This window comes from Siphateles boraxobius, unplaced genomic scaffold (genome assembly GCF_051911475.1).
Source record: "Siphateles boraxobius isolate OS27281-9 unplaced genomic scaffold, OSU_SipBor_1 13, whole genome shotgun sequence".
In the NCBI taxonomy this organism is placed as follows: domain Eukaryota; kingdom Metazoa; phylum Chordata; class Actinopteri; order Cypriniformes; family Leuciscidae; genus Siphateles; species Siphateles boraxobius.
The window spans coordinates 15,992,263-16,015,328 of record NW_027508733.1 but is presented as its reverse complement, the minus strand read 5'-3'; the positions used below and the strand labels follow the sequence as shown (position 1 = coordinate 16,015,328).

Here is a 23,066-nt window from a genome sequence, read left to right as displayed (position 1 = left end):
GGATCTTTTCTGGGACATTTTTGGAGCTTAACAGAATATTTATCCATTTTTACTTAAATTGTTGATTTGAATTGAACTAGACAAGTGTACATAAGAATGGTTTCATAAATGATTTACAAAATTTTTTTTTTTGCTTGTGTTTCATGCAGTGAAAGCGAGCGGTGACTGGGGTTGCGTTATGCCCGAGATCTGCTTTTGGGTCCACAGACAGAAAGTCAAACAGGTTTGGAATGTCACAAGGCTGAGGAAATTATTTTAAGTTCACAACTATCACTTTAATAACATTACTAACAGTAATTTTTGTTCTTTGCAGGGACCTCAGTAAGCTGAACTACAAGTTTGAAAAATAATAAAAATCCTCCTGTAGACCTGAAAAACGTCTCAGGTTACGTATGTAACCCTGGTTCCCTGAGAGGGAACGAGACGCCACGTTGAGACGCGGAGGGAACGCTCTGCGTGATTGCGTCTTGAAGCACGTGTATAATCAGTCCAATGGAAGAGCGAGACGTCATAGGCGGGTGATGTCATAGACCAGGAAGCTATAAAGCACACCAGAAAACAGACCGCGACAGCTTCTGAAAAAGCCTGAAGCAAGTCGATCAGGGCATGCAGGAAGTATGGCAGGAGAACGCAGCGTCTCTAGGGAACTCAAGCTGCGTTGAGACTCGGTGGGAACCCTATACCCACTACGCAATAATGAGAAATGCCCGTTCTGTGTGAATTCCTTGCGCACACTAAGAAGCAAGCAGCCTAGCCCCGGGAGTGGAGAGGTTTAGGTCATAAATCTGACAAATGTATGTGGTGAGGACCAACCTGCCACATTACAAATGTCCTGAAGGGAAACCCCTGAGATAAAAGCCTAGAGGCAGCCATACTCCTTGTAGAATGGGCCTGAAAAGCCATAGGTGAAGGCTGTCTGGCCGCTTCATAAGCAAGTGAGATAGCCTCAACTACCCACTTGCTCATTATCTGTTTAGATGCAGGGCAAACTATCTTAAGTTACCCGAAGCAGACAAATAATTGTTATGATATACGCCACTGAGCAGCTCTGCGGACATACGCAACCAAACCCCGGACAGGGCATAACAGATTAAGTTTTTCCTGATCTGGGGTATTAAAGGTGGAGGCCTGGAGCACAAATGACCCGCACATTTAGTAGGGAACTAAGAAATACAACCCAACCTGGGGTGAAGAAATACTACCAACAAAACAGGTGCAAAGCCAAGAACCTGCAGGCCTCAGCCTCATGTACCGCGGAAAAGACAAAATTAAGGATCTCTCCTCAGAGATAACCCACCATAGAAACATTCATTACAGAAATCAAGTACTGTACCAACAGGGCAGAAACAAGATTCAGAAGGCGTTCTCTGCACCAGACAGAGAACAGTTTCCATGTCAATGCAAATTTAGTCTTCTCGTGGATGGAGCTCTGGACTGCAGTATGGTCTCCACGACCTCGGTCGAGAGACCTGTATCTATGAGCTGGGCCTCCTCAGAGGCCGAGCCCACAGTATCCATAACTCCAGAGCTCCCAGGAGCTCTCTGGCTGACATGCGGGAGACCGACAAGATCAGGTTCCTTAACTCCCCCGTGTCCTAGACCGGCCTCTTCGGCGACGCGGTCGTGAACTTCGCCCAGCAGTTCTCGACTGTACAGAAGCAGACTGAGGCCATCAGACACATCCTGTCAGCTGCTACTCCACCCCACCGCCCGCGGCTCCTCGGTCTACTCGTCGCCGTGGGCGTCCTCCTGCGTCTGCCCCTGCTCCCGCGCCGCAGCAGCAGCCTCCATCTAAACGGCGCCGTGGAGCCAGTCGCAGGCAGGGCGCTCCGCCCGTCCAGGCCCCCGCCAAGAGGGGCGGCAAAGCCAAAGGTAAGCGGCCCTAGGACGGGCGACCCAGAGATGGAAGGGACTGCTCTCCAGAAGACGATGACTGCATCGCTCCCACCCCCGGAAGAGGGCCGGGTGGTAAATCCTTTGTTTCATTTTGTTTGTGTTCCGCCGCTGGCCTTAAAACCAGCGGTACCCAAATTTTCAATAAAAGAGCAGTTTCTATCATCTCTGGGTCCGAAGAAGACCTGGAGAGCAGTGGGGCGTTGGAATCCTCACCACTCTCATCCGCCGCTTCTTTCGCCAGCCGGTAGCTGTGTACGGTCCGAGAACGCCACCGAGCCGCCTTCCGCACCTCCCGCACCTCCTGCCCCGTGGAACCCGGTAAGTGCTGCACAGCACACTCAGACCCCGCTATGGGCCGCCTCCCAGAGAGAGCCTCCCGAGCCGCGTCCCTGTGTTCCACCTCGCTGCCCCACTCCGGGTACGCCTACGGTCCCTTTGGTCCCGCTTGTACGGTCTCTGCGAGCCTGGTTAGCGCTCCCCAGTCCGTCTCGCTGGCTCATTCGAACCATTAGGCTCGGCTATGCGATTCAGTTCGCCCGGCGTCCCCCCAAGTTTCGGGCCATCCACTCCACTATAGTGAGAGCAGCCGATGCCCATGTCTTGCCCATGCGGAGATCGCAGTCGTACTGGCGAAGGATGCGATTGAGCCGGTCCCTCCAGCCGATATGAGGTCAGGGCACTACAGTCAAAAAACTCAAAATAGCCCCACACTAACACGGAAGCATAATTAGGGTCTCTACCTGCAAACCGAAGCATTGAGAACTTTGTAAGTGTACAGACAGTTTAATAAGAAGATACTTTATAAAGACAGTACACTTCTCGTATACAAGAAGGAGCCATCTTTGGAAAATAGTCTCGACCAGTCGAACCACGAACGACGTGGACACGAACTGGGGCAGGCGGATTAATGTGTGAATGAAAAACGGGCTTTAATTTAGACTAGTGCTGTCAAACAATTAAAATAATTAATCGCATTAATGTCATAGTTAACTCGCAATTAATCGCACATTTTTATCTATTATAAATGTCTCTTGATTTATTTTTGTCCCATTATTTTTTTCTCATTTCAATCCTCTTATCAACATGGAAAAGTGGATCGGCAGTAAATTTGTTCTTGTTGTGGTATCCATGTGCTTCTATCTGAAGTACTCCATTTAAATTATAAATGTATAAGTCAATAAACAATTATGTCTGTAATAAATAATAGTGTTCAGTAATTATTTGAATGAAACCTAAAAAAGCATTTAAAATGAAAATAAATATATTCATATATTTTAATTGAAATAAAAATAAATAAATAAATCCTCGTCAAAGCCGCCGGAGAATTCGCATGTTTGCTTGGACATCAGGTGGTATTTCAGACTGGACATGCGGTGATGATAGCTCAGTTCACAACTACAAAACACACAGATCACTTTGGTCTTGTCAATGGAACCAGTTGGTAACTTTTTAAAAGTAAACTTTCCATTCAGAATCTCATTGGCATCCATTTCGGCGTCTCGTGCTCACCATTCACTCAAAACGTAACGTTAGCCTACTATTCTTTGGTCGGCTCACAAGCCCAAACAAGTGTGTGCGGCGTGCCTGTTGTTTTGTTTCTGGTCTAGCTACATCCGGTGTGGTGTTGTAGTTTTTCTAACGTTACTAGTTGTTGCAATAAAACCTGCACAGTTTGCTAGGCCAAAAAGAACGTTAATCCTGCATTAAAAAAATGTACGCCGTTAAAATAGGTTTGCGTTAACACCGTTAATAATGCATTTAACTGACAGCACTAATTTAGACACATGAAAGACGGGATGAATTCTCCTGTACGCAGGAGGGAGTTTGGTTCGGACTGCCACCGGACTAAGGACTTTGGTGGCCGCTAATGGGCCAATGAATTTGGGAGCTAGCTTGTTAGACATGAAGCGAAGCGGAATGTTCTTGGTAGAAAGCCACACTTTTTGACCAACGACGTACACGGGAGGCTTTAGCCTTGGTGCGCGTGCCCACTTGGAGAAGAGTCTCACAGGCTCTGTTCCAAGTGTGGCGACACCTCTGGACGAAGGCATGGGCGGAGGGGACCGCGACTTCGGATTCCAGACTTGAAAAAATTGGTGGCTGGTAACCTAAGCTACACTCAAACAGAGAGAGGCCCGTGGAAGACACTGGTAACAAATTATGGGCGTACTCCACCATTGAGAGTTGCTGACTCCAGGAGGAAGGATTCTTGGATACGGAACATCGCAACACTCTCTCCAAATCTTGGTTGGCTCTCTTGGTTTGGCCATTGCTTTGGGGATGAAACCCTGAAGACAGACTGACACTCACCCCCAGTAATTTACAAAACTCTGGACACAAACTGGGGCCCCCTGTCAGAAACCACGTCCATCGGGAGGCCATGTAAGCGAAAGACGTGATCTATGACAGTCACCGCTGTCTCCTTGGCGGTGTCACGCGAAGCACACAAAAAGGTAGATCCAAATGCAGTGTTTATTTAAAGGGTAATCCGTACTCACAACCAGTCCAGGCAAAGGTCAAAATCCAAAAAGCAGTCCATAAACAAGAAACAAAACAAGACAAGACCTCTGAAGTGCAAACAGACATTTAAGCAAGGACTCGACAACTAACACAGAAACAGACAGGGTATAAATAGACCAGTGCAAACAATGTGAGTGGGAACAGCTGTGTGTAATGATCAGTGATGAGTGACAGAACAGGATGATGGGAAATGTAGTACATGAGGAAATGTGACGATCAGGGAAAGAACCTCTAGAAAACCCAGGGAACAAACCAGACACTGTGACATAATCCCCCCTCTACGGAGCGGCTACCAGACTCTCCAAGACCCGCAAAAAACAAACAAAACAAGAGTCCAGGTGGGAGGTGGAACGGTGGAGGATCAGGGGGAGGGATGGGGGGCCAGGTCCATGGAAGGGAACAGAAACAGGGGGTGATGGTTTAGCCGGCGGCCAGGACAAAGCAGACAGTCCATCGGGCGGCCAGGGCGAAGCCGACGACCCATCGGGCGGCCAGGGCAAAGCCGACGACCCATCGGGCGGCCAGGGCGAAGCCGAAGACCCATCGGGCGGCCAGGGCGAAGCAGACGACCCATCGGGCGGCCAGGGCGAAGCAGACGACCCATCGGGCGGCCAGGGCGAAGCAGACGACCCATCGGGCGGCCAGGGCGAAGCGGACGACCCATCGGGCGGCCAGGGCGGTGAAGACCCCTCAGGCGGCCGGGGCGGTGAAGACCCATCGGACGGCCAGGGCGGTGAAGACCCATCGGGCGGCCAGGCCGGTGAAGACCCATCGGGCGGCCAGGGCGGTGAAGACCCATCGGGCGGCCAGGGCGGTGCCAACCAGGGCGAAGACGACCACTCGGGCGACCAGGGCGGCCACGGCACAGGAACAGAAACCGGCTCAGGAGCAGACACCGGCTCAGGAGCAGACACCAGCTCAGGAACAGACACCGGCTCAGGAACAGGCTCAGGAACAGGCACTGGCACCGGCTCAGGCACCGGCTCAGGAACAGACACCGGCTCAGGAACAGACACGGGCTCAGGAACAGACAATGACTCAGGAACATACACCGGCTCAGGAACGGACACCAGAACTGTAACAATCACAAGAACAGACGCAAACACAGAAACAAACACTGGCTCTGGAACAGGCACTGGCTCCGGCTCAGGAACAGCAGACACTGGCTCCGGCTCAGGAACAGTAGACACTGGCTCCGGCTCAGGAACAGCAGACACTGGCTCCGGCTCAGGAACAGCAGACACTGGCTTCGACTCAGGAACAGCAGACACTAAAGGTATGAAGGGCGTCTCCAGGATCCGAGCTAGACGCTCTAAATAGCCGATCAGTGCCCCTCCGGCCACGAGAATGGGCATCTCCTGATCCGTCTCCGACTGGGCAGACGTGGCGTGAGCCGTCTCTGTCTGAGCAGACGGAACGTGAACAGTCTCTGACTGGGCAGACGGAACGTGAACAGTCTCTGACTGGGCAGATGGAGCGTGGACAGTCTCTGGATCCGCAGATGGACTGTGTCTCTTCTTCGTCCTCCGTCCATGAGAGCGAGAGGGCGCTGGGCTGGACGGCGCCAGCGGTGAGGGCTCTGGGCTTGACGGCGCCAGCGGTGAGGGCTCTGGGCTGGACGGCGCCAGCGGTGAGGGCTCTGGGCTGGACGGCGCCAGCGGTGAGGGCTCTGGGCTGGACGGCGCCAGCGGTGAGGGCTCTGGGTTGGACGGCGCCAGCGGTGAGGGCTCTGGGCTGGACGGCGCCAGCGATGAGGGCTCTGGGCTGGACGGTGCCAGCGGTGAGGGCTCTGGGCTGGACGGAACCCGCGGTCATGGCCTCGTGCTGGGCGGAACCCGCGACAAGGGTCTTGTGCTGGACCAGACCAGCGGCTCCGGATCAGGAACATGGCATGGCGGAGGACGGTGTCGTGGAATTTGTCGACCACCTCCTCCCCTGCAACCTCCCCTAGTTCCAGAGAACTTGGCCAGACGAGTCCCCTCGAACGACTCACCATCTCTAACGGAAGTGGTCACTGGAGATCTTGCCGCCGCAGTTTCCTCAGTCTGATGGGCCCATAAAGAAAAACATTGAAAGATGTTTAACCGGGGCGCTTCCTCCCAGGTTTGCGAACCTCCTCTCCGTGGTCCCCTTCCTCCCCCATTCATAGGAGGAGGGTTACGTAAACCCGAACTGCTGGATCTATACATGGTCGAGTCCTTCTGTCACGCGAAGCACACAAAAAGGTAGATCCAAATGCAGTGTTTATTTAAAGGGTAATCCGTACTCACAACCAGTCCAGGCAAAGGTCAAAATCCAAAAAGCAGTCCATAAACAAGAAACAAAACAAGACAAGACCTCTGAAGTGCAAACAGACATTTAAGCAAGGACTCACAACTAACACAGAAACAGACAGGGTATAAATAGACCAGTGCAAACAATGTGAGTGGGAACAGCTGTGTGTAATGATCAGTGATGAGTGACAGAACAGGATGATGGGAAATGTAGTACATGAGGAAATGTGACGATCAGGGAAAGAACCTCTAGAAAACCCAGGGAACAAACCAGACACTGTGACAGGCGTATGGTAATTTAGGCAAGGGAATAAAATGAGCCACCTTCGATAACCGGTCCACTACGGTCAAAACGACCATCTTGCCTTGGGAGGGTGGTGATAAAATCTAGCGCTATGTGGGACCAGGGACAGCGGTTGGAGTAACCCATCTGGGGGTCGATTGAAAGTCTTACCAGTGGTACAAACCAGGCAAGCCAAGACAAAACTGCAAACGTCACAAGCCATCAGAATTGTTGCTTTACCAAAAAGCTGGTATGGTTTACCCCTGGATGACACGCCACGTTGGAACAATGACCCCATCGAATAACATCGGACCGTGATCCCTCCGACTCTGTGGGAAACCGGGCGGCGGCATTACCCCTTCTAAGGCCGTCTTGACATTCGATTCGATCTCCCATGTGAGTGTGGAGATAAATAGTGTCTCAGGTAAAATGCACTCGGGAGTGGACGGCCGTTCGGATTGATAAAAAATACGAGATAAGGAATCGGGTTTGATGTTCTTGGAACCCGGGCGGTAGGAGAGAGAAAAGTCAAAACGACCAAAAAAAAGTGTCCACCGAGCTTGCCCGGAGTTGAGTCTTTGGCGGATCTAATATATTCCAGGTTTTTGTGATCGGTCCAAACGATAAAAGGTACCCCCCGACCCTTCTAACCAATGATGCCATTCCTCCAACGCTAACTTGACTGCTAACAACTCTCTGTTACCAATGTCATAGTTACTTTCGGTGGGTGATAATCATTGGGACAAAAACGCGCAAGGATGCATCTAGTTGTCAGTGGAAGAGGGTTGGGAAAGAACCGCACCTACCCCCACCTCTGACGTCTCGACCTCCACCACAAACTGATGAGAAGGATCAGGGGCTATCAAGATAGGAGCTGAAACAAAGCGGCTTTTCAGATTGGCGAAAACAGCTTTGGCTGTATCGGACCACTTGAACGTCGTTCTGGCGGAGGTCAAGACGGTCAGAGGAGCGGCTAGTTGGCTGAAGTTGCGAATAAAACATTGATAGAAATTGGCGAACCCCAGAAACCTCTGTAGGGCCTTACGGGAATCTGGACTTGGCCAATCTACCACAGCCTTAACCTTGTCAGGATCCATAAGCACTTCCTCAGACGAGATGATGTACCCTAGGGAAAGGAACAGACTGTGCATGAAAATAAATAAAGTTAAAGTTAAAATTAATAAAGAAACAAGAACAAGAAAAGCACATTTCTCCGCCTTGACAAAAAGCCCATTCTCTAGCAACCTCTGAAGCACTCGTCTGACGTGCTGAACATGTTCCTTGAGAGAAAATGAAAAAATCAATATGTCATCCAGGTAGACATACATAAACTGATCTACCATATCTCTCAGCACGTCATTGACGAGTGCCTGGAAAACCGCTGGGGAGTTGGACAGCCCGAAGGGCATGACCAAATATTCAAAGTGCCCCCGGGGGTGTTAAATGCGGTTTCCATTCATCCCCCTTACTTATGTGGACCAAATGATAACCATTGGTTGAATCCAATTTTTGTGAAGACTCCCTTCAACCGCTCGAAGGCTGAAGACATCAAGAAATATAACTTGCCTTTAGGTGGAGACTTACCTGGCAGTAAATCTTTTGCACAGTCATGTGGACGATGGGGAGGAAGAGAAGCAGCACAGGACTTACTGAACACTTCCTTCAGGTCGAGGTACTCAACGGGCACGTTTGACAAATTCACTGCCTCCTCCTGAAACACAGAACCAGACACAGACGAACAAACAGACACTAGACAAGATGCGTAACATTGATTACTCCAAGTGGAGATGGAATTTTGGCCCCAATCCAGCCTGGGATTGTGCTGTACAAGCCATGTACAGGCCGAGAACTATGGGTGCTAACGGGAAATCCAAAAGTAGAAATGACAGTGTTTCTGTGTGATTCCCTGATGTGATGAGGATGATAGGTTCGGTGGTGAGAGAAATGTTAGAGAGTTCTTGTCCATTGAGAGCGTTAACAGAAATCTTGTGAGAAGTTGATGTGATGGGAATCTGATACTTGTGAGCAAAGGTCCAGTCCATGAAATTAACCTCTACTCCTGAGTTCAGTAAGGCTTGACAGTTGTGAGATTGGGTTGTCCATATCAGTCTTACCGGGAGGAGAGTGGATGATGAGGTCTTCTCAGCGGAGATCCCACCCGATAGTAGCCTAATCTTCACTACTGGGCTTGATCTTTTACCGGGCAGGAGTATAGGATGTGGCCTGCTCCTCCGCAATAGAGGCATAGTCCCTTGGACCTCCGCCCTTCTCTCTCCTCTCGGGAATGCGGAGCTCTACCCACCTGCATGGGCTCATGATCGAAAACGGGGCTGACCGTGTCCCCGCCGCTGGCCTGTGAAACCTCGTCGACTCCAGTTATTCTGATTGGGCGTGTACGTCACTCCATCCAATTCAACCGAGCATCCACTCTCAGTGCCAGTTCGATCAGTTTGTTCAGACTCTGGGGAAGGTACAGGGCGTAGATCTCCTTCTGAACACGGTCAGCCAGCCCATGCAGGAACATGTCCCACCGCGCCTCCTCGTTCCAATGGCACTCTGCGGCCAGCGTGCGAAACTCGATGGAATAATCCGACACCGGTCGGTCTCCTTGCTGGAGGTTGGCGAGTAGCCTGGCCACCTCTCTACCCGCCACCACATGATCGAAGACTCTCCTCATCTCTTCGGAGAGTGCCTGGAACGAGACGCAGCAGAGAACTGGGCTCTCCCACACTGCCGTTCCCTAGAGAGCCACTCGTCCAGTCAGCAGGGTCAGTACAAAAGCCACTTTAGAACGCTCAATGTTAAAATTCAGCGCTTGCAGAGGAAAATACATCGAACACTTTTAGAATGCTCTGCAATAATTGGGTTCACCTGAATAACTCTCCAGGGCAGGCAGGAATGGTCGCTCTGAGTGATGCTGAGACATCAACAGGCAACCCAATCGGTGATGTCAGAAGTGAAGAGAGAATCCACAAGAAATCCAGCATGAAGCAATAACCTCCAGATGAGCAGTAATCCCAGGGCAGAACGCAGAACAACAGGAACTAGAATCCAACATAGGCAAGGTAGCAAGGTGAACAGGAATCAGGACAGGACACCGGGAACTCTCACAACGATCTGACAACACAAGACACCAAACAGTGAATATATATAGGCGCGGGTGATAGACAGCAGCTTGTAGAGATAATTAAGGTGATTGTAATCACCCTCACACACACAAACACACACTGACATACGGGCAGAAAGAGAGACATTGAATTCATGAACCGTGACAGAAACACAAATGTTTTAAAGTTAAGTGAGGATGGACATTTTTAATTAGTCAAAGTTTTAATTTTTTACAATGATTTATTACGTGGAACATGTGTTTCCATGCATTTTGTTGAGATGTCTTTTCTTGTATAGCCTATTGTATATACATGGTTGATTATTCATGTTGCTTATGTATTAAATACTGTTTTTTTGTGTGTGTATTCATTGATATTAATCTATTAGCTTTTTATTCCCAAGTGCATGGAAGTGTATGTATTAAAATGGATCTACAATATGTAATAAACAATTATTATTTTGTATTTGGTTCAGTTTGTTTATTATAATAGAAGTTAATGGTAACCATAGTAACAACATGAAATTAAATAAAATAAATTGAAATTTGGTTCCTGGAGGCACCCAAAGCGGTTCCACACAGTGCCTAAGAGTTCCTCAGAGAACCGCCCCTTTTTTCTCAGAGAGAGAACGAGAACACTCCAAGCTAACATTACATTAGCACAAGTCAAAGAAGTGAGGAAAACAGACAAATTGCTCCTCAAACTAAAGAAAGAGAAACATAACATAACTGTGACAATGTAGTTTGCCCCTAAGCAAAGAATGAAAAATAACTTTGTTGTGGGTATTATGTTTGTGAGAATACTGCTTTTCTGAAGAAGATTTGAAGTGTGTTTTCCTGTGCTAAACTCACCACCAAAAATGTAAGCTGCCTTTATACAACAGTTCAATAAACAATAATTTAATGTTGACTAAATTACACTTTTAGACACATTACTGTCAGCTTCTTTGTCTGTTTTTACTTTCTAAAGTTGTTTTAAGAAAACTCTTCGATCTTTAAGAATACCTTTTTTGGTAACACTTTACAATAAGATTTCATTTGTTAACATTAGCATTAACTAATAAGTACTTATATGTAAGTTAGTATGTAATAACTAATATGAACTAACAATGAGCAAGATATTTTTTACAGTATTTATTCATCTTTGTTATTGTTAGTTACTAAAAATACAGTCTTAGTTCATGTTACCTTAAGTAGTTAACTAATGAAACTTCCAGCAAAAACAAAATCCAGCAAATTCTGCATAGAATGCTGTAAAAAAGAGAGTTTTTTTAGTTTTTATACTGATAGTGATGTATCCTTCAAAAAAAGACAATTGAAGGGCGCAAAAGGAAGGCTCCTTCAAAATGAGATGGACTTCGATGGCGCTTGGTAATGTGGCAGCCTAGATATGCAGCCTTACTAGGACGCAGCCTTTGAAAGGTGAGCACCCATTGGCATAAATATAAAGCCTGCTGAAAGAGTCAGACAAGAGATATCAAGCAGTGAAAATATGCAATGCTGCTGTACTATTACAGCTCTGTCGTCTTGGAACGCCACTCAGCCAATCAAATTTTTGGACCGGAATTTTCCTGCCACATAAGCCGTATATATCTTTCCAAATGCACTTATCCTTAACCCAATTATAAATCCCTCTCCAGATATTATAAATGCTTAATCTCTAGTTCCTAACGTACTATAAAACTTGGCTTTTGTTTAAAGATTATGCTTGCAATTATTTTCTATTTATATATAAATTTGTGCTTCTTTTCAAATGCATGGTAAACATGAAAGCTAAACAAAAAAAGGTTTCCTATTGTTTGACAACATTGGCTAATATTGGTTATTAGTGGTAATTAGAGTGTAGCCTTTGTCATTTGCATCAAGTTGCCGAGCTCCCTCGCTGAGCCTCCATGGCAACTATCAGCATTCTCAGAATATTCAATATATGTCAAACTCTAAATATGTGTGGGCTTTGATATACTGTGCATATATATATATATATTTATATATATATATATATATATAGATAGATATATATGTCCAAGTGTGAAAGACGACATGGTACCTGTGACATCTCAACCCAGTCTACAAAAAGATGTGTTATTTACAACACAGACAAAGCTGTTAATGCTCTTTCTTGTAGCCTTTAACACCAGACCACCAGGTTGAATTGAACTGTTCTGATTCATTCCCTCTGAATAAAGTTTCTAAATAGCATCAGGCTCTTGTAGCGCCGCGGACACTCTCCTCTCCCTTCAGGGAATTGACCAGTTGGAGAGGTTCTTCCATACTGGGACCTTGCCCTTTTCCCCAAACTATTTTGCGGAGGTTGGATCAATGTTTGACGGAATACTTGCACTCAGAATGAAGACCGACAACAGCCTTGAATCAATGAGCCGCGAGGAAAGATAAAGTGTGTGCTGTGAGGCTATTCCTTTCATAAAAAATCATGTCACGCAAGATTATTCTTAAATATATAATATGCTATTCTTAAAAGTAATAATTCTTCTTCCTTTTCCTGGTAATCAATCTGTTTTCATACGCAGAGCAGCATGATATATTTTATTAATGATGCATCTTTTGCATTACAGCTAAGTTATTTGTCATATCTGAAATTGTGTGAAAATTGATGTGGTGATACTGTCGTAAAGTCTCACTTTGACCCTGTTTCCATCTGTTACTAAAGAAACTGTAATTAATTTAGACATTCCTCAATGGACTCTTAACAGTTTTAATTAGGTTTTATATTAGGCTGGTTTTTAAGTGAGCACTGGACCGTAATGAGACACATGCACAATTAATTTCTTCCCTTCGTAAAACCATGCACAATTTCATCTATGGCTGGGTATTGATGGATTACCAATTTGATTAGGAGGGAATCATTTAGCAGGGAGTCTAAATTCAGCACAAGACCTGTCATATGAATCATTTGTTTGTGAATCAGACTTCACTGGTCGCATTGTTTGTTTTTGTGTTCAGCTCGTGAGCACAGTTCAATGGAACAATGTTTCTTGCCATTATATCACAGTATAGTATGTATCACTATCAACTTTGCCTCAGGTGTTCCCCTAACATTTCTTCAGATAACAGAGAATTGAAACATATGAGATATTGTTTACAATCACTATATACACCAAACATGTCAGATTGTTAGCCTTCTTATGGGAGAAGTTGATGAGAAATGTTTAATTTTATTCTCTCTGACTGCAGACAAATCTGAGCAAATATTGTTGGGATATTTTCTGAGATTCGCATGATATGGGACGCAGAATCTGGGGTAGAACAAAGAACTGTAACTTATGTCGTACCGGAAATGATGGATCTTTACTAACTTTAGAATGTTTTTTGTGAAATTGCATCTCTATATATTGTGATTATGGTTTCCACATTTTGTACGCAGATGAGGTCTGTTCTCCTGGATGGGACGGATTGGTTTGCTGGCCTCAAGGTTCCCCAGGAACCGTAACCACAGTCCCTTGTCCCGGCTATGTGTACGACTTCAACCACAAAGGTACATTGCAGCAAAACTTCTTTTAGAAAATTCAACAAAATCTAATAATATGTTGTCAAATTGTTCTGTATCTTCTTTTTCTTAGGATTTGCATACCGTCAGTGCGACATGAATGGGTCATGGGTATCGGTGGAGAACAGAACTTGGGTCAATTATTCAGACTGTCTGCGGTTCTTGGCTCCAGGCATTGAAAAGGACAAAGTAAGTCCAATTAAACAGGTTGTGGTGTCTTATTGTTTCAAAGTTTCAAGTTTCAAAATCATTCAAGAGCCACTTTTCGATTATAATGCTCCAATGAGTTGTAGTTAGGGTTGTGTCTTCAAACACAAAGTCTTATTGCAAGCCACAAAGCTGCTTGAACAGATGCCATACAAATGCCACTAGTTTTATTAAGTCAGAAGTCTTAGGAAATGTTTAAGGATGTCTAGCAAAAATCAAGTTTCGTTCATTGATGGCTCAAGTGTTGTGTTTCCAGAGGGACTTTTTCGAGCGGCTGCACATCATGTACACAGTCGGCTACGCTATGTCCTTCAGCTCACTGCTGGTCGCCATTTTCATCATTGGATACTTTCGGTAATTGAACATCAATCACATTTTCATACCAAGCAGACTTTTGTCCCACCCGGCAAGTTAAAGAAACACTAATAACTCCATGTATTTATTATGAAGTTGCACAGCAAGCAAGTAGAAGTATGAGTGGCTGCTGTTGAGGGATTCAAGCGGGACGATACAGACAATCTCAGGTCTTCTTCTTTAAAGACCTTCAGAAATGACATTAGCTGAAGAGTTCCCCAGTGAGTTGCTGCTATTACTGAAGAACTTGTGCTCTGCTTTTTCAATTTGAAAGGCTCCAGTGAAGGGTTTTATTAAACCCATAATTATTAGCTATAAGCACGATTTTTTTTTAACAAAACATTATATTATATGAATTACTATTGTTTACTAAAAGTAAAACTAAAACCATAAAAACATTTTCAGTACTTGAAATAAAATAAACATTATCTGAAATATGATCAAATATAAAAATATTAAACTTATTTTCAAATAGTTACCAAGGCAGCATTTCCCATTGTTTAGTTTTTAGTTGAAGTACTGAAATAACTAAAACTATAAAATAAAATTTGATAAAATAACTTTAAAAAAATAAAAACTCAAAAATTAAACAAAATCAGGGATACTAAACACTGATATGAAAGTCAACGCAAAACTGAATTTTGACATTTTCGCCATGCATCCATCATTTATTAGCTACATTTCAAATGTCTTTTATTGCTATAGACCTTTGACTTTCAATCTTAAAACATTAAAATCCTTCATAAAAATATAACTGATATATATAATATAATATATATATATATAATTGATACAATTGATAATATAAAATATTCACTATTAAAATATTTATTGTGTAAAAAATTAAAATAAATTTAAAAAAATACTTTTGTGAGACTCGTTATTTCCATTTAGTTAATGTGGTTATAATCATATCAATGCAGAGCTTAAGCTGAAATGTGAGACATACATTGTGTAAATAAAACAAAATAAAAAATCAAGTTAAATATTATTTTGATTTTGTATTGGTCGAAATTTCCAATCACACTGTAATTTTGTTAAATTATGCAAAAGGTTAGTGTATTTAAGATACAAAAAATGATAGCTATGAAATTAGCATTAACAAGACAAAGAAGGTGGCCCTTTTATTCCATACATTTTTGAAATTTTATTTCTGCTACCACCATTTCCACCACCACAGAATGAATGAGATGTGCCGGAAATTACATTTATTCATGCCGGTTTAGGAGGGCAAATACGAAGCCTCTAAAGGGACATGGTGAAGGAAAAAAATATAAGATGGGAGGAAAAATTATTTGTCAATGCTTTTGCGTTCTCTCGCAAATTTTTTTGTCCCCCCGAGAAACTTTGCATTTGCTCGAATGATACAAAAGTTTTGCGAGTGAACCCAAAGTTTCTCAGAAAAACGCAAATATTTTGCGAGCAAACACAAAGTTTCTTGGGGAAAACAAGACATTTGTGAGAGAACGCAAAAGCATTGGCTTAATATTTTTCCTCCCATTTAAGTTTTTTTGCCCACCACCATGTCCCTTTAGGGGTTCCGTAAAAGGACAAAAATGACAAGAATTTCTATGATAAACATAAATTTTCTCTCTTTTTGTCTCTCAGGCGTCTGCACTGCACCAGAAACTACATTCACATGCATTTATTTGTGTCTTTCATGCTGCGTGCGGGCAGCATTTTTGTAAAAGATAGAGTGGTGTACGCTAATGGTGTACTACAGGAGTACGACACCATGCTAATGGACAACATCAGCACCGTCTCCATTTCCCATCTTGACAAGACTCAGTATGTGAGTGCAATAAGGTTGATGAACCAGACCAAGTTTAATTATATTTTTGTTGAGATGAGTTGAACTAGTTTTGGCAACAATGACTTTAATTAACTTGAGTTAACAGAACTCAAATGAACTTGTCTCTGCATTGAAGTTGGTTGAGTGCTATTTGGCCATTCATTCATGCATCCACTGTAATAAATTACTCTATTGAAACTGCATTAGAGACTAATGCTGCCTTTAAGTGTTTTTGGAATTTTCCATGAGGTCAGAAGCCGTAATTACGAAGTGAATTTAAATTGATTTAAATTGAACGAGCACATTCCTTTCTCCTATTCATTTCAAAATAAATGTAGGAGGCTTTCAAGAATAATGCAGCAAAATAAAGAACAAATGATGTGTATTACGTGTAGAATTATTGCTGCATCTGTGCATTTTACTATTCCTGTGCAGCCACAGGGAAAGATGGGAAATGTAGTTCATAGGCAAATGTAAATGTAGTCCAACAAGCCTGTTGCCTCAAACGCAGCTAAATTAGCATTTTTATTTTGGTGAATTTTATTGCTATTTTTATCAACAGTATGTAAAATGCTAACTATTTGTACAAATAATTTATAATATATAAAACACTGTTTAATATGGCACTGTGCAGGTAATGCACACCCATCTCGTAAAATACAATCAGTCTGACTTAAAGGCAGCATAACAATGAGCTTTTGTGCTGTGATTGGTTGATTACAGGTTTCTGATTGGCTGAAGCCAACGTTGTTTGTTTTTTCAGTTTGGCTGCAAGATCACAGTCCTATTTTTCATTTATTTCCTGGCAACCAACTACTACTGGATCCTAGTGGAGGGCCTGTACCTTCACAGCCTCATTTTCATGGCGTTCTTCTCCGACTCCAAATATCTTTGGGGTTTCACCCTCATAGGGTGGGGTAAGTGCACATGTTAAGATCAATCAGGGGTTGATTTTGTTTTTAAAAATTGTTTACTTTGCCCTGCCCAGACGTAACCTAACCAATTTCACAGCTTGTTATGATAATTCTCACCTGAGCTTTCTGTATCTGCTTCCAAGAATCTCAGTCGAATCGTTTTGCTGTCCTTTGAGGCACAAACACTTATTTAAAGCCTTATTTATTTATACTTTATGTTTGATGCATAATACTCGCCAGGCAAGCCGAGCAGACATCTTTGAAGTGCAAATACATCTGGAAAGGTTCTGGCATTCTTAGATACTTTGTTGAAAGCCGAATGACAGAGAAGCCCAAACATATTTGTTCTACTTTAAACAAATTAACAATGACACAGCGCGTAGGATCAACAACTTTAAAGTCAACAATAATATGCATTACTTAAGCAACGTATTGATGTTATGAACATATTAATGTGTCATCATAATCAATAATGCATAATTAATGTTCCTGGCATCGATGTGTTTGCCGTAGAGTAAACACCTAATGAGGGCAACATTTTCAGATTCAAGCACTACGAAACATCAGATCAAAAAGAAACTTGTTTGCTGAGTTTTAATTTAGGTTTTTTCATAATTAATAAATACATCTGTATTTAGAGACACATCATTATAAATCAATGAGCTAATAACCTATGATTTAACAAGGTAATATATATATATATAAATATATATATATATATATATATATATATATATATATATATATATATATTTAACATTTAATCATTTTCAGGAAAAAAAATTATATACTATTTATTTTAAATATTTAATATGAAAATATGTTTTTTATTATTTTATATATATTGTTTAAAATACAACTGACATTCAATATTTTATATAAGTATATTTTTAGATACAATTATTAAATTTTCTTTAAAGCATGAAAAGCACGATATACATTTTTGTCAGAATATGGCTAAAAAAACAGTGAATAAAATGTATAGAAAATATACATTATTATATAAAACATTATTGAAATCATGTTACATAATAATATATAAAAATATATATAGATTTTATATTTATATTTTAATGGCTGCTGATGGAGGAATGCAGATGGCGTAGTTAAAACATCTAACCAGCCGAACCTTGCCCTTTTAGGCTCAGCCAGTAGTGTGAGTTTGGGGTGGGATTATGTGTTTGTTTGACCAATGGCAGATAAGGGGAGTATTTGAGTTTGTGTCAGCATAGAAATTACAGACTGCTCATTTTGATTTATCATCCAGAGGGTCAAGAAGACTTTCAGTAGGCTTTTGAATTGTAGGTTCACAACGGTTCAAAATAAAACAAATTGAAAATTGTTTTGTTCCGGTGAGTCTGTGACAAGTGTCGGGCATGCTTCTGTCATTGTGTGCTTCATTAAAGTTGATAAATCCTGTCCTTTTCTAATCTGTGCGACTGCAGGTGTTCCGGCTCTCTTTGTATCAACCTGGGCTGTTGTCAGGGCAATGCTGGCGGATGCAAGGTGAGTGTTCAGTACATTATTCAGCCTTCTCGGTAATGTAAATAAGTCACACACACACACACACACACACAAGCTGTTTTATATATAACATTTCAAATAATATTACTCTTTCTCTCTAAGGTGTTGGGAGTTGAGCGCTGGCAATATTAAATGGATATACCAAGTCCCTATACTGACAGCAATAGGGGTGAGTTGGTACTAATTCGTTTATCAGAGTTTCTTGTTAGTTAATAGTAGTTACTAGAATGTTCATATTGCAATACTCATTCGTTCTTGTGTTGTTATTCAATAATGACGGAACAGTATTAGTGCTGTCAATCCATAACAAAATTACTAATTAATCACACATTATTCTGTCAGTTTTTTAAATATATTTTTATATTGTTATACTTAAACAGAGAATCTCCAAAATAATGTAGGAACAACATAAAAACAGTTGTTTGATGGCATCATTATACTAAGCACTAGGAATAACTGAGACTAGCAGTACTGCTAGTGTCTCTATTACAGTTTTTTACAATCGCTATGACAATTTTTTCAATATTTCCTAAACTCTTAACACAGTTAGCACTACATCCGTCTGTGTTAGCTGTACCAATAACACATTTCTTGTTGCCTTAACACAAAATGCATACAATTAACACAAATTTAAAATGCTTGAACTTCTTTTACACACAAGCTCAAACAAGACCAAAACAATGGATTTTTACTGGCAAATTTACCAATGCTTTAACACTGTATGTCAGAACAGATAACACAATGTTCTAAACTTAACCTAACAGGCTAAAGTCAAGGTAAACAGCTGTTTATATTCTGAATTGAAACACAAATATATCCCCTGTATTCAGACATGGGCAGTATTTCAATTACAGTTTTTTTCAGGCGCTAACAAGCGTTTGTCCAACCAGTTGTCACATTTAAAAAACTCTAAACACAATTAGCACAGCATCGGTCTTTTGTGGCCATACCATTCACACATTTCATGTCGTTTTCACACAATATGCAGTCAGTGAACACATTTCCACAATGCTTACATTTTCTTAACAGACAAGCTATACCTCCCAACAAAATTATGGATTGTTTTTGTAGTATTTACAAATGTTAACACACACCATCCCACAATAGCAAAAACAATATTCCAAACCTTAGATACAGTATAAAAACATCTGCTTCTGCATTTATATCAGTTCAAAAACAATATATCTCAGCTGATTATAAACAAACAATTGAATAAGTGACACACCGTAGCTGATTTATGTTGGGTAAATTGGGCCAACCATAGCTGATTCCAGTCTGGCTTAGACTCAGTAGCAGGGGTTATTTTTTTCTATTACATTGACACTTATACAGTAAACGGAGGACTTTAAGGAGTTATGTTTTTGGACACAGAAACAGAAAAAGACAAACACTGTAATGTCTGGACGAGAAAGAGTAAGAGCAAGGGGCCCAGGGAGAAGAGCAGGCCCAGTGAGAGATGCAGTGAGAAGTGCAGGTGCAGTGAGAGGTGCAGGTGCAGTGAGAGGTGCAGTGAGAGATGCAGTGAGAGATGCAGTGAGAGGTGCAGGTGCAGTGAGAGGTGCAGTGAGAGATGCAGTGAGAGGTGCAGGTGCAGTGAGAGATGCAGTGAGAGGTGCAGGTGCAGTGAGAGATGCAGTGAGAGGTGCAGGTGCAGTGAGAGGTGCAGGTGCAGTGAGAGATGCAGTGAGAGGTGCAGGTGCAGTGAGAGGTGCAGGAGAGGTGCAGGTGCAGTGAGAGGTGCAGTGAGAGGTGCAGGTGCAGTGAGAGGTGCAGGTGCAGTGAGAGGTGCAGGTGCAGTGAGAGGTGCAGTGAGAGGTGCAGGTGCAGTGAGAGGTGCAGGTGCAGTGAGAGATGCAGTGAGAGGTGCAGGTGCAGTGAGAGATGGAGTGAGAGGTGCAGGTGCAGTGAGAGATGCAGTGAGAGGTGCAGGTGCAGTGAGAGGTGCAGTGAGAGATGCAGTGAGAGATGCAGTGAGAGGTGCAGGGCCAGGGAGAAGAGCAGGCCCAAGGAGAGGGCAAGGTAGAGGTGTAAGAATGAGTGGGGGTGGCATTCCAAGGGCTGCAAGAACAGTAGTCAGTGATGAAATTGCCACTATCATTGACCATGTAATCAACCACGGTCTTTCACTAAGAGAGGCTGGTAAACAGTAAAGGAAAAAAAAAAAATGATTTGCTTTTTACTGGAATGCTTTTGAATGTGAACATTACAGTACATGTGGACATACAGTTCCCAACCAAGACATTTAGTGTAAAAACGGTGGATTGCATGTTTTGCATGCAAATACCTGTAAAACTGAAACACAAAAGTCTATGAAGTTTTTGTAATGTCAACAATAGCCAGTATTTTGAAACCTGGTGTACTTTGATTGACTGCATGTACCTTGTGAAGTGAAAACAAGTGTTATTCTTTGACAGAATAATTTCATTCTGAGTCAGATTTCCAGTGTTTTGGTAAAGTTAGTGTGTGCAGAGAAAGATGTGTTCTATTTTGAAATGAAGAGTTAGTATATATTTAACAAAATGTGTTTTTGAGAAGAAAACTATCCATTTGGCCAATTGTGTTTTGTAGGTGTGAGTCTGTGTTAAGAGTTTAGAAAAAGTATCTGAAGTATGGGTAAGCGCTTGTTAGCGATTGAAAAAAACTGTCAATGTATTTTAAATACGTATTTAATTACTTTAGTGTATTTTGTCATTTGTATTTTGCAGGTGTGGAAAAAATAAAATGTAGTTTGTAACAAAATATTTTGAGGGAGTGTATTTAGAGTATTTCAAATACTTAAACACTTAAGAAAAATCCCCTTAGTAAATGATTTTGCCATATTTTCGGTCTGATGTTGGCAATGGCAATGTCCAGGTTAGATGCACGAAAATCACGTGACACCCTGTAGACCGGGCTCCCTCCAAGAAGTGAATGAGTTTTGAACTCTTAAAAACGGCATTAAGGTAAAGTGTTTTGTGAAAAATATACAGTCTACACACACACATGTCGCACACTGAATGGCATTATAGAGAAAATAATTGTGCCTTATGAGATCAATGCACTGTGTTGTCATTCATAAAAGGACATCATAGGCCCCTACCTATTATGAAACAGTGCGTCTGTCGTAACTCCACTGAAATCTCCATGCTAAGCAAGCGTTCACAATATAACATCCATCTGCAGTTTTTACACGTTTTTAAACGTATTACACATGATAAATATTGATATTGATTTTGTATAAAATAATCATCAATCCTATTGTTTTTAAGTAATTGCGCACGCAGCGTGATTCTACTATGGAAAAGGCATACGCGGTCAGGACAGTTAGAGTCTCATGTGTAAAACAAACCCACACATACTATGATTAATATGATTACTGTAATCATATATATTATGATTAAAATGGAATTTTGATTTTGTGATGAAAATTCTCGCTCTGTTATTTTTACACAAAAATCGCTGCAAAAGATGCTTTCCAACAGGTTTTATCGTAGTTTTTGTCCAACTCCATTGACTTGTATTGGATGTTCTGTGAGGTACGGTATTACTCCGCCGACGGAAACGGAAATGGGGTTGTTTGTATTCTTTCTGTAGTCTTCCAGTCGCGGTATCGTAGGCTACGCTATCCAAACAGTGGCAAAGGTGCATTATCGCCACCAACTGGGCTGGAGTGTTTATTATTCAAGCTCTCAACGGAAGAATGTACGGGTGTGAGGCGTTTGGAAAAATAGCTCCACAGTTTTACAACGAATGGTAAAACACCTGTTGGAAAGCATCTTTTGCAGCAATTTTTGCGTGAGCATATCAGTGAACACCCCAGACCACTCCGTGAGTTTCACGTCTTTGTAAACTAAAGTTTAATGCGTTTTATGAATGATTCTTCCAGTGCCCCTATGAAACCATTGTGGAGGTGGGGGGGTGCTGATACAGAAACCGAAAATTCTCGGGACAGCAGCATGTGTCCAAATTTCAATCTTAACCGTTCTATTTCATCAGAAACGATCTTAAAACAGGGCTTTAAGCGTAAAATACCGAACTTGTCCTTTAAGGCACGAGTAGAGTAACGGTGCAAATATGGCTACGTAGCTTACATCAAACACGTTTTGCTATTAAGGGCAGCCTACCACACCATTGATGTGAACTTAGCTATACATGACATTTACGTCAGAAGGAGCTATTTCAGGCCCTGTAGAGATTTAGTGAAATGCCCATACTTTTTTATTTTGTTACTTCACAATTTTGAATTTTGTAACAAAATAGTTTTTGATGTATTTGTGCCCACCTCTGCCTGTATTTTATTCTATTGTTACTGAGAAACAGCTGATTGAATTATGCAAATATATAAATTTATTTTTTATTTATTTTATTTATTGCAGCAATTCTGTCTCTGTCTTCGTTTTTTCATTACAGTAACCGTACATTCTATAAAGCACTCTGAGATGGGTCTTTTTTTATTGAATTTCTGCAGCAAAAGACCTAAACCCAACAAAACAAAAATGTAGAGAGCCTTCAAAAGAAACTACAGTGCAAAACACAATCTATCATCAATATAATATACTGTCTGTTGTATACGGGCATACCTGACACATAGACAATAATGCAGTATCTGTAATTCCATCTGATGTGGGTGTTTTTATGACATTGTGCTATGATTGACTAAATCTTCCTGTTGGACGAGAACATATGTTAGTGTTTTGAAAAATGATTTGATTT

At 42.2% G+C, this 23,066-nt stretch overlaps 1 protein-coding gene across 1 annotated transcript in view; it reads left to right on the top strand.

The window, feature by feature from the left end:
• pth2rb (parathyroid hormone 2 receptor b) overlaps positions 1–23,066 on the top strand; it is a 42,193-nt gene that overhangs the window by 7,202 nt on the left and 11,925 nt on the right. The window contains exons 3-9 of the mRNA XM_077226133.1: positions 13,461–13,571; positions 13,657–13,772; positions 14,047–14,144; positions 15,753–15,936; positions 16,700–16,853; positions 18,296–18,356; positions 18,477–18,543. Coding sequence (XP_077082248.1) covers positions 13,461–13,571; positions 13,657–13,772; positions 14,047–14,144; positions 15,753–15,936; positions 16,700–16,853; positions 18,296–18,356; positions 18,477–18,543 — 791 coding nt within the window. The remainder of the gene's footprint in view (positions 1–13,460; positions 13,572–13,656; positions 13,773–14,046; positions 14,145–15,752; positions 15,937–16,699; positions 16,854–18,295; positions 18,357–18,476; positions 18,544–23,066) is intronic.